The sequence below is a fragment of the Sapajus apella genome, unplaced genomic scaffold (genome assembly GCF_009761245.1).
Source record: "Sapajus apella isolate SASKATOON/1434 unplaced genomic scaffold, GSC_monkey_1.0 scaffold33, whole genome shotgun sequence".
Lineage (NCBI taxonomy): Eukaryota > Metazoa > Chordata > Mammalia > Primates > Cebidae > Sapajus > Sapajus apella.
In genome coordinates, this window is record NW_022436973.1 from 10,226,971 (window position 1) to 10,238,905 (window position 11,935).

Sequence of the window (11,935 nt, forward strand, 5' to 3'; positions counted from 1 at the left end):
TTCCTTCCTTCCTTCCTTCCTTCCTTCCTTCCTTCCTTCCTTCCTTCTTCCTTCCTTCCTTCTTTCCTTCCTCTCTTTCTTTCTCTCTCTCTATCTCTCTTTCTTTCTTTCTTTTTGAGACAAGGTCTCACTCTGCGGCCCAGGCTGGAGTGCAGTGGCACAATCACAGCTCACTTCAGCTTTGACCTGGCCTCACATGATCCTCCCTCCTCAGCCTCCCAAGTAACTGGGACCATAGGCATGCACCGTCATGCCTGGCTAATTTTGTATTTTTTGTAGAGATGGGGTGTCTCCTGGGCTCAAGTGATCCTCCCACATCAGCCTCCCAAAGTGCTGGTATTACAGGCATGAGCCACCTTTCCTAGTTTTCTTTTCTCCCATTCAAATCTGCTCTTGAGAAAGCAGTGGAAACGTTAGCAGTTCATACTTTAGTGTGAAATTGGGCTTAGACTCTAGAAAGTCTCATCTGATGCAGGGATGGAAAGTGGGCTTCATTCCATATGCCAGTCCTAACCAATTGAACGTGACCTCTTGGAGGGCCAAGTTGAGAAGGATTCAGAGGTCCCAGCCTGGTTTAATCAGGTAGAGGGCCACGATTGATTAGCAATGTCTCCCCCAAGTACGGGAGTGGACAACAGCAGAGCGTATGCTCTAAACTTGTTCAACTCCCTTTCATTATAGAGAAGAGGGCTCAGCAAGGCTGATCAGTGCCCAGGTCAGCACTAGCAATGCCAAGGCACGGCAGGGCAGGGAGCTTTCCTCCCAGCTCCCCCAGGTGCCATGCTCACCAGCTCAGGGGTGATGTCCATGTCGAGAGCGCCGTTGGTCTGCAGGAGTCCAAACACGGTGTTGAAGAGGTACAGGGGCACTACTACCTGCGATGTGTGGTCCTCCTTGGGGGGCACCTTGGCTGGGGCCTGGGGCTTGGGGAAGTCAATGATGTCACCAGCTACACTCTTCACAATAGGCTGCAGGGGCAGGAAACAGGGCCGAGGAGGGTCTTGAGATGTTCACCCACCAGCCTTGACCCGGCAGCCCCTATCTAGCCACCCCCAGCCACAGGAGAGGCCCCTCTGGTCACTCACATTGATGTCCAGTTCTATGTACTGGTTGGAGATGAGAGGCAGTGTGGCCAGAGAGAATTCCAGGGACCCGAGAGCCCCAAGGGGTACCAGGCCTGCATGGGAAAAGGAGGGTTGAGAGCAACCCTAGAAGCCCAGTTCCCAATCATAATAGCCCCTATTTCCATGTATTGAGTACCTGCTGAATGTCTGGCATTCTACTAGGCATTTGCTTGGCTGCTACTGTCATCCCCATTTTATGGATGTGGAAATTGAGGCTCAGACAGGGGAAGTCACCACAACAAGGCCACACAATCACAGCGTTCAAAACCAGGATTCCTGTTCTCCAGGGCTGGTGCCGCTAACACACCACTGCCCTGCCTCTCTTACGTAACTCCACATGTAGAGACATACCAGCCCAAGTTTCTATTCTTTTCCTGGTTGTGCCTTTTTGTATTTTCCCAAACCCATTTTATGAACATGAAAGGCACCCGTGTCTCCATAAGGTGCAGAGAGACAGGGTCTGCTGTGGCTGGGGGGCCTTGGTTTCCTTAATTGAGCTCTCCGGGCCTTGGTCAGCTAGTCTGATCAGGTAATAACCACATCTTCCCTGCAGAAAGTAGAAAAGTTCCTCTTCAAAGTTTCCTTTCTTGTTAAAGAATAATCATAATAAATGTTCAAAATAATCGTCTCTTTTAAAGGTTAACTTTCTTCGAAGCCTTCTTGCTTTTTTACTAGTGACTCTTTGTTAAGCCCCAGCCTATGTAGCAGTTAGAAATGAAGGAAGAAGTACATTCTATGTCCTTGTGCTTTAACAAAGATATTTATGTTATGACTTTTCTAAGTCCTTTCGAAAGCAACTTCCTATAGCCCCTTCCTCATTTGGACTTCCTTTTTGTTCTCCATTACTTTTACCTATGCAAAAAAGTTTTTTTTTTTTTTTTTTTTTTTGAGACAGAGTTCCACTCATGTTACCCAGGCTGGAGTGCAATGGCGCGATCTCGGCTCACCGCAACCTCCGTCTCCTGGGTTCAGGCAATTCTCCTGCCTCAGCCTTCTGAGTAGCCGGGATTAGAGGCACGTGCCACCATGCCCAGCTAATTTTTTGTAGTTTTAGTAGAGACGGGGTTTCACCATGTTGGCCAGGATGGTCTCGATCTCTTGACCTCGTGATCCACCCGCCTCGGCCTCCCAAAGTGCTGGGATTACAGGCTTGAGCCACCGCGCCCGGCCGCAAAAAAGTTTTAAGTTGTTAGCCAATCAAGTTTTAGTTTAGAATGTGAGGTCTGGCTCCAACCAATGGAGGTCAGACACAGCAGTGAAGCCCACCCCAGATGTGTAAAAGATAAATATGTAACCCCATCTCTACTAAAAATACAAAAAATCAGCTGGGCCTGGTGGCGCGTGCCTGTAATCCCAGCTACTCAGGAGGCTGAGGCAGGAGAATTGCCTGAACCCAGGAGGCGGAGGTTGTGGTGAGCCGAGATCGCGCCATTGCACTCCAGCCTGGGTAACAAGAGCGAAACTCCGTCTCAAAAAAAAAAAAAGATAAATACGTATGCTTTTCCTTTGTTTGTTGTACTCTCGTAGCAAGACAGCTAACAGGAGCACCTTTTCTGCAGAAAGTAAAATTACCTTGCTGAAAGATCCTTTGTCTCAGTACTGATTTTTCTTTGCAGCACTGAGCATCTGTTTCCAACATTCCCTGTTTCTGAGAGTGCTAAGTGCACCCTAGGTGCTCAATAAATGCTGGTCTGCAGCTCCCAACATGGAGAGAACTGATGGCTCTCGGTCTGCATGCCCCGCTAGGTGGCCTCAGCCCAGGCCTCCTCCGTGAGGCTCCTCAAAGCCTGTCAGTGTGAGGAGGAACTGGAAGACCCCGGGATCCTGCCCCTTCCGGCTCCCCTTAGTACCCTGCCCCACTGGGGTCATATAAGGAGGGGTAGAAGGGGCAAAGAGAAGGGCATTGAACCCTGACTTACCCAGCACAGCCCCCAGGAGCTCATTCACCACGCTCAGCACACTGTCCACCACAGGACACAGCTGTGTCGGGGAGACGAATGTTACGGGACAAAGAAGAGCCTGCTTCGGGGACAGCTGCTTATTCTTTAAATGCTTTATGGTGCTAGGCGGTGCTGGCGACCAAGGCAAGGCAGAAGGCGGAAACAGGGGACACGCAGGTGGGAGGCAGGGGAGGGGCTGGAGCTTGAGGTGTCACTGGTTTGAGTGGGCCCGCAAGCTGGCTTCCCTTGGTTACAAGAGCCCCATTAGAGAATCCCCAAAGGTGGCTTGGGGACCGGGGGAGACACATTCCAGAGGCTGGTTTGGGCATGTGGACAGGGCCTTCCCCCGAGGAGGAAGAAGTGGCTTTGGTTCCCTAAAAAGTCATAGGCCAACCGCTGCCACCCTTGGTGGGCATTAGAAGCCTAGGATCAAGACCCCACAGAGGGGCACCTCCTCTCCGCCACCCAGAGAGTCAGGCCTGCATCTGGGGTGTCCGGCTGGCATATCACCACCTGTTCACTCCTAACCCCTGTGCTATGAGAACAGGGAGCAAGTGGTTCAACTTCGGGAATCCGAGTCTCGGACTCACAGAACCTGAGTCCCATAACTCGCTGGAGCGGAAACCTCAGAGAGGATCCACTCCAGGCCCTTCACTCTCCAGCTGAGACCAGAGAAGAAGGTGACCTGTCCCAGGTCACAGCTGTTTGCAGAGAGACAAAAGAGGGCTGTCGCATGTCAAGTGAGGGGCCCCAAACTCCAAGGCTTCTGGGATCAGGCAAGTCACAGAAATGAGAGGAGGAGACCAGAGGGGCTGTGCTGGGGGTGGAGAAAGGTACTTTCCTCTTGCAGGAGGGAGGTATCAGGCAGCCAGGGGGGTTAATTGCACAACAGAAGCCAGAAATCTGAACTGTTCCGAGAATTCAATCTCTGAATGCTGGCAATGAAGGCTCATTTTAAAAACCTCTTTGTGTCACACAAAACTAGCTGCTGGCCAACTGCCCTAGAGGCCAAGTTAGGGGCTGCAATTGAAATGCACCTTCAACCCCTGGTGGAAAGCTGCCTGGCATGGTCCTGCCTAGGGGCCCCTCTTCCTGCTAAGCCTCTTTTTCAAATTGGCTTCCTCAAGCCCAGCGCAGTTTTGCCAACCCCAGGCTCCCATTCCTCTGCCGCCCCCACGCACGTTCACAAGAACGTACAAGGGAGAGCCAGCCAGGCCGTGGGGTCAGGAGGCCTGACTGCCCTTTGCTGTCTGTGTGGCCCTCCCCTCCCCCTCGGTGACATGGGGCTTGGGCCAGAGCAGCTCTTGAGTGTGGAGGAGAGGATGGTCTGGAGCAGGCCATGGAGAGACATCCTTTAATCTTAATGTGTTGAATTATGATGTATGTATGAATAGATGTACATGTTTTCCTAGACACGATTGCCGAGCAGAGGGTTCAGTTTAAAACCATTAAGTGATCATTTAAAGGAAAACATAAAGTCAGTACTAATACAAATGGCAGAAACAGAGCAGGGGGTAGGAAGGAGCCTCCGATTTGGGAGCAGGGGACCCAGGCCGCCTGGAACCGCTCACTCGGGCTTGAAAGTCTGAAAGGGTTGTGTCAGCCGCCCCCAGACCAGCAGGCACGCCCAGTAGGCCCGTCAGCCGGCCCGGATGGGATTACCTGGTGGGCGTGGAAGGGAAGTACAGCCTAATCCCGCCTGGCGCCCAACTTTACCCAAAACCCCGCAGGGAAAGAGGCCCAGGCCAGGGGAGGGCATGCTGGCCCATGGCCCCCACACTCACCAGTCCCGGAAGCACCTTGAAGAGTGTCTGTTCCACGACCGCAAAGAGCGGTGTGGGCAGCAGCCTGAGCAGAGAGAGACACGTGTGGGTACAGCTGCTAGGCGGGACAGCTCCACCTGGATGACAGGGTCGGCAGGGGGCTCTGGGCGCTCCGGATCCCTCCTGTCTCTTCTCTTAGGGGTGGAATTGGCTGGGGCTTTCGAGATCTGAGTTAAATCCTGGCTCTACCTCCCCAGGGCACCCAAGGGGACGGCTTCGTTTTCTCCAACTGTACAATGCCCACCTTAGAGAGTTACTGCTGTCCAGGTGATATGGCAGTGTGTGTGTGGCCGTTGTACAATCCATGCTCAGTAAGTGTCTGTCTCCTTTGTCCCCCCAACATTTGTAGATAAGAGACGTTTAGGCCCAGAACAATGGTTATTGGGCCCCCAGAGTGGGGGTTCAACAAGTATTTCTTAGGTGAATTAATGAAGAATGAATGAATGAATGAATGACAGGCTGAAGATGAATGCATGTAGATGGGCTCAGGTCTCCTTGGAGACCATGTGGGTGCAGAGTGGCAACCACAGAGCCCCAACCACAGGACACCAACACCATCCTGGGCTCCACTCCTCCCCAGGACCCCTCCATCCCCAAGGAATGGGATGAAACCGCTGGAATTTAAGGAGCCCAAAGCCCTTGCATGGAATCCTGTTCTTAGGGCCCTCCTGGAGACAGGGGCAAGCCGGTCACCCTGTTCCTGGGAGCTAACATGGAGCTGCCTGATGACGCCTCCACTGCTCAGAGTTACCCAACAAAGATGGGGCAGGGGCTGGGATTGGGCCTGGAAGGTGGAAACGGAAGTGGGAGACATAAGTGGGCGGCAGCCAGGGGCAGGCTCAGAGTGCTGGCAGAGGCCTTGGACCCAGCCAGAGAGCAGCCCTTCTCCATCCCTGCCGGATCTGTGCATGTGACCCTGGGCGAGGAGCCCTCTGGGCCTCCATGGTCCATGAAAGTGATGATTCAGAGGCCAGGCATTGTACTCATGCCTGCAATCCCAGCACTTTGGGAGGCCAAGGAAGGAGGATCACTTGAGGTCAGGAGTTCAAGACCAGCTTGGCCAACACGGTGAAACCCCATCTCTACTAAAAATACAAAAATTAGCATGGTGGTGGGCGCCTGTAATACCAGCTACTGGGGAGGCTGAGGCAGGAGAATTGCTTGAATCTGGGAGGTGGAGTTTGCAGTAAGCCAAGATCATACCACCGCACTCTAGCCTAGGCAATAGAGCAAGACTCCATCTCAAAAAAAAAAAGTGATGATTCAACAAGGTGTAGGGAGTGCCACCTGGACAGCCCCTGGGGAGAGACTGAGGTCACAGCGCCTTCCAAATCATCACATCCAGCTGCACATATACAGGTGGGGACACTAGGGCCCAGAATGAGCAGTGGGTCTCCATGAGATCACCCAGCAAATCTGAGGCAGAGTTGAGTCTCTCATGTGCTGAGAGCAGGGGCTGAAATCCCGCAGATGGAGGGACCCCAGCCAACCCCGAGCTCACTCTATCTGGGAGAGAGAAGATGGCAGGATCCGGGCAACCAGACCAGGGGAATGCCCAGGAGTGGGTGGCTGCAAGCTGTGGATTGAGCCGGAGTCCCTGTCGGGGTGGGGCTCAGTCTGTCGTTCTGCACAGTGGGTTGAACCCGGCGGGGCAGGCAGGGGTGGGATGAATTCAGGCCCACGCACCTGGCAACTCCAGGGAGACCCGGGAGACACTCAGGTGCGTGCGAAATGATCCCGAGCAGGTCAGGGTTGCGGGCTGACGCCTGCAGACTCACCCCGAGAACAGGCTGATATGGCCCAGGGGCGTGCTGCAGCGCCTGAGGGTAAGGATGGGCGTGCCCCGCGAGCTCATGCCCAGCGCCACCCGCGACGACACGTTCACCTCCGCCGCCAGCTGCAGGAGGCCCCCAAGAGGGCTGCAAGAAAGGACCCTGGGGGCGTGGCCAGGCAGCCAGGCCCCACCCACCAGGGTCGGACGGGTCCTGAGCAGAGGCGGGTGGGGTGGCCCTGCAAGTGGCCTAGGCCCCATGTCCTCTTCTCAGCCTCTGCCTCCCTGCCTCATTTTGCATTTCCCTGAATCCTCTTCCCCCGCCCTCTCCGGTGAGCCTGGGCGGTGGGGTCTGGGACTGGAGGAGGAGACAAATGGAAGTCCCTGGGGAAGGGTAATGGCATGGAATCCAGGGGGAAACAGTAGGATTGGCAGACCCTTAGGAAGGAAGTAGGGTGAAAGGAAATGGGGGGTTCAGAGGGGTGGGAGTGGGGGCATAACAGGGTAGGAGTCTCCAGCAGGGCAGGGGTGGGATTCGAAGCAGGAGGGTAGAGGTTGCCAGGGCACACTCACCCAGAGCAATGCATGACCACTTTGGTGTGCAGGTTCAGCTGCACCCCAAACCCCGGCAGCAGCTTCAGTGACACCTTCGGCAGCGTGAGCTCCTCAATCTTCAGACTGGGATGGGAGTCAGGGAGAGCATTGCTCACTCCAGACATCCCCCGTGCCTGCACCATCCCAGACCAGGAGGCGTCCAAAGTGGCTCTTAGTGGTGTCCCCATCTCACCTCAAACCCACAGAGCCAACTGCGAGCCCTTGGCCTCGCTGCTAATACTTCACCTCTCTGGACCTCAGTTTTCTTATCTGTAAAGTGGGGCCATACTAGTTCCTACCTCACAGGGGTGCTGCAAAGACAAGTGAGATAATTCCAGTGCAGAACCTGGTACAGTGTGTGCTCAACGAATGTCCTATCATCATCACCCCTGGAGGCTCGAGGAATTAAAGTTTTTCCCCACCCTGTCCCCACAGTCTCAGCCCTGGTTTGGTTTCTGGTCGTGACGCTGTCCCCTGCTACACCCCACACGCTCACACAAATGCAGCCCAGGTGGGTTCTCAAGCACAGCCCCTCACAGTCATTGCTCTCTGAGCTCCGGGTCTTTGCCCAGGCCACTCCCCCGTCTGGAGCCTCCTCCCACTCTGCTCCCTCTTCAGCTTGCTGACTCCTCCCAGTTCACATCCACTCCTCCAAGAAGCCTTCCATCCCGGATTTCTGCCTTGGGCAGATGCCCTCTAAGCGGCTGTCCCACCCTGCCTGGGCCACCTCCATCACTGCCCTGAGCTCATGGGACCTTCGCTGTCAGGTTCTACCACCTATGAGGGGCTCTTCAAGGCACGGACAATGCCAGGTTCATGTCTGAGGCTCCACCCTCACTGAGAAGGGGGATTCCACAGTGGAGGAGAGTGAAGATTGTATTAATAATCGTATCTATGCAACACTTGCTGTGTGCCTGGCTCTATTTCAGCTGCTTGCCACGGATTAACTCACTGTCCTGGCCACCGTGTAAAAGGCAGATGGTTCAAACTCCAGCTCTGCCACTAACTGACTGGATGGCCTTGGGCAAGTCACATTGCTGCTCTGTGCCTCAGTTTCCCCATCTGTAAAATGGGGACGTTGACAACACTGACCGCAGAATGACACATCGTGAACCTCGAGCAGCAGCATTTACCAGCCCGCCTTCCAGACACCATGTTCTGTTTTGGGAAGTGAACACCCGTCCGCCCTTCTGCTCCCGGCACTCCATTGCCTCCTGTCCAGTGACCCTGCTCCCTATGCTGGGCTTCAGCCTTTCCTGGGCCTTGTCGTTTGACCTTCCCCTAATTTGCCTGCCAACCATAGACTGGTTTCCGCTGGACCAGGCCAGGCAGCATGGGCTGTGATGAAACACACAGACACATTCCCCCCTTCTCCCCTAGCTGGGTGTGCTTGGGCGGGTCACTTCACTGCCAGGAGCCTCTATGTCCTCACATGTGAATGCAGTTCATAATAGTCCTACCTCTGGGCTCAGTGAGATAATTCATTTCCAATGCACAGCCCAGACACACAGAAAGCCCTGAATAGGTGGTCATTGAGTTAATACGTGTTAGCTATAATGTGATGCTGTTCATTCATCTATTCAAAACTATTTTTTGAGGCCAGGCATGGTGGCTCATGCCTGTAATCCCAGCACTTTGGGAGGCTGAGGCAGGCAGATCACCTAAGGAGTTCAAGACCACCCTGGCCAACATGATGTAACCCCGTCTCTACTAAAACTATAAAAATTAGCCCGGCAGGTGGTGGGTGCCTGTAATCCGAGCTACTCGGGAGGCTGAGGCAGGAGAATCAATTAAACCCAGGAGGCAGAGGTTGCAGTGAGCCGAGATTGCACCACTGCACTCCAGCCTGAGTGACAGAGTAAGACACTGTCTCAAAACAACAAACAAACAAACAATACTTTTTGAGCATCCACTGTGTCCCTACTTATGATCCTGGGGACACAGCAGTGAACAAGCCAAACAAAAATCTTACCCCTCCTGGGGTTTATAATCTAGCAAAGGAGACAAAAAACAAACCTGTAAAATGTATGGCGGGGCTAAGAAAGGGCTAATCGGGGCAGACCCCTTTTGAACGGACGCCCGGGAAAGTTGAGAGAGGGAGCCATGCAGATAGCTAGATTAGCCCAGAGAGTCTAAGCAACTTGCCCAAAGTCACACAGTGAGTAACCAGTGTTGAGAGCGCTCAGCCACAGTGGCATTCTGCCATTCTTGTCCTGCCAGGCATGCAGTAGAGTCATCGTTTTTAGACCTGGATCACCAGTCTCCCACACCACCCTCTCTGCCTGTCAGACAAATTAAAAAGAGCCAATCTCTCCTCCATTCCCAGACCCAGAGCCAAGTCTTCCTGTGCACATGCAGCCGGTGGGCAGTTGAAAGGCCCCCATGAGGGGACTCACCCAGAGAGCTTCTCGACAATGCCAAAAATCCCTCCATGGCCCAGCAAGCCGCCTCCTCCAAGCAGCCCTCCTGAGCCCAGGAGGCCCTGGTTCACAGCTGTGATAGATCCCAGCACATTCTGCAGAATGGGTCCCCCGACCAGTGAGTTCTGGATGGCTGCAGAGGGAGTGGAAGCAGGGAGGTACTAGAAACTCCAACCTTCTCCCCAGGACCGTGGCAGCTGCCTCCTTCCTCTGAGATTGAGTAGGTTTCTTTTTTAAGATGGAATTAACCCAGAGGTTACACTCAAATGGTGGAACCCACTAAGCCATAACAGCCTCTTGCTCCTCCCGCAGGGCCTGTGCCACCCTCCCTGCCTGGCACACATGGGAGGTACGTGGTAAGTGTTTGTAGAATGAATGAGCAAATCTCATGACAATCCCTTCATTTTGCCAGGGGGGGAATCTAAGGCTCAGAGAGGGGCAGAGACTTGCCCAAAGTCACACAGCAAATGGGGTTGGGGCCAATAGTGTAACGTGGCTCCTGATCCTGTAGCACTGAAAGGGAAGGCAACAAAGGGGGACCTTGTAGCCACCAGGCTCGATCAAGCTGGAGGAGATGGCCCCTGCTTCTCTCTTGGGCATTCCAGGCCTGACTCTGCAGACCGTGCGAAGGGCAGGATGGAGGGACAGCCCTGTGGAAGTAGGGGCAGGCCAGGGGGCCTCCCTGAAGCATTTCCTGTGCATGACCCATCTACTCCATCCCTGAGACTGTCACCATGAGCCACTGGGCTCTGTAGTACCAAATGCCAGGTAGAGTTCTCCTACCCTAGTGGTGTGAGGCGGAGACCCTGGCCTAGCTAGCACCCTCTTCTTGACCTCTTCAACCTCCTCCCATCCCTGTCCCTGAGCCACACGAAGTCCCCACACAGCCTCAGCCTGTGTCACCCAGTCCACCTCCCAGGCGAGGGAATTTGTCACCCATTCAGGCCTGCGAGGGAACCTTCGCTCTTGCACAGCTGCTCCCAGGTGAACGTGCCCTCTAAGCAGCTGGGATTCACAACCTGCTCTTATCTGCTCTTAAAGCAGACGCTCTAAGCCCGTAGATTGAGTCGTTGACATCGCAGCAGTCCCCTCACAGACTGCCCACCTGGGGCTCACCTTTGCCGAGCTCATCCTTGTCAATCCGAGCGAGCGTGCCCACTGTCTCTAGCAGCCCCTGGCATGGAGTCACCAGGCCGCAGAACAGAAGCAGGGACCACAGGCCCAGCATGGCTGGCTGCCAACCTATAAGAGGCAGAAGGAGAACTCTGAGACACTCCTCCTGCCCAAGCCTTTCCCCTCTCTGTTCCCATCACCATCCTTCCCCCTCCCTGCCCACCTGGCACAGCCCAAATCCAGCTTCACTCTCAGGAAAGCCTCCTCCCAAATGCAAGCAGGGCTAACACATAGGTGGCGCGGTGCGGCTGCCAATGAGCTCGTCTCCAAGGCTCTTTCCAAGCCTCTCCCTCATTGGGTTCCATTCCTCAGATGGGAAAACTGAGACTGAAAGGGGCAGGGCACTAGACCGATGCCACAGAACTAGTCAGAGACAGTCAGAGTTCAAGCCTGAGTGCATCTGACTTAAAAGTCGTAGTCCTCAGTGGCCCAGTGAGTCTGGCCCGGTGTCCGAAGTGACAGCTGTAGACAGAGGGACTTCCGCGTCCAGGACAGCAGGATGGGAGCTCTGTTTCCGGGACCTGCCTCCTACTGGCTCATGAAGCTGTTTCAGAAGGGCCTAGCTGACTGGGGACACCCAGCACTTAGACAACGTGTCCTGTCTTTCTCCTTCCCCCACCGCCCCCCAAATCTTGTTGAAAAGGGAATGGGGTGGCAGGTGGGGGCATGGCTAATCTGCTAAGTTCAGAGAGTGGGATTTTTCTTTAAGGAGTTTCCTATTTGCCCACCCAATCACATATCCATCTATGCCCACCCATCACTCCTGCTTAAACCCTTCACTGGCTCCCCACTGCCCTGGGGCGGAACCCAAGCTTCTTGCCATTACCCACAAAATCCCTGCCTGCCTCTTTGACCTCCTTGACCTTAAACAGGCCAGGCCCCTTCCTACCCCAGGGCCTTTGCACAGGCGGTTCCTTGTTAGGAAGCCTCCTCCCTGGTTCTTTGCATGGGTGACTCCTTATCATTCAGGTTCCGGATTAGTGTTGCTTCCCTGGAGAGGCTTCCCTCCTTCACTTTGTCTAAAGAAATCCATCTGTCACTAGACATCACCTGGGATATTTACTCTAAGGTGCTGATCTCCATTTGCAGT

The 11,935-nt window shown here is 54.3% G+C and overlaps 1 protein-coding gene across 1 annotated transcript in view; it reads right to left on the bottom strand.

Annotated features, from left to right (window-relative positions):
* BPIFB3 (BPI fold containing family B member 3) overlaps window positions 1-11,004 on the bottom strand; it is a 19,205-nt gene extending 8,201 nt beyond the window's left edge. The window contains exons 1-8 of the mRNA XM_032294895.1: window positions 10,789-11,004; window positions 9,649-9,805; window positions 7,232-7,336; window positions 6,666-6,806; window positions 4,849-4,912; window positions 3,044-3,104; window positions 1,086-1,177; window positions 789-968 (exon numbers count right to left, since the gene is read on the bottom strand). Coding sequence (XP_032150786.1) covers window positions 789-968; window positions 1,086-1,177; window positions 3,044-3,104; window positions 4,849-4,912; window positions 6,666-6,806; window positions 7,232-7,336; window positions 9,649-9,805; window positions 10,789-10,900 — 912 coding nt within the window. The 5' untranslated portion in view covers window positions 10,901-11,004. The remainder of the gene's footprint in view (window positions 1-788; window positions 969-1,085; window positions 1,178-3,043; window positions 3,105-4,848; window positions 4,913-6,665; window positions 6,807-7,231; window positions 7,337-9,648; window positions 9,806-10,788) is intronic.
* Between the last annotated feature and the right edge of the window lie 931 nt (window positions 11,005-11,935).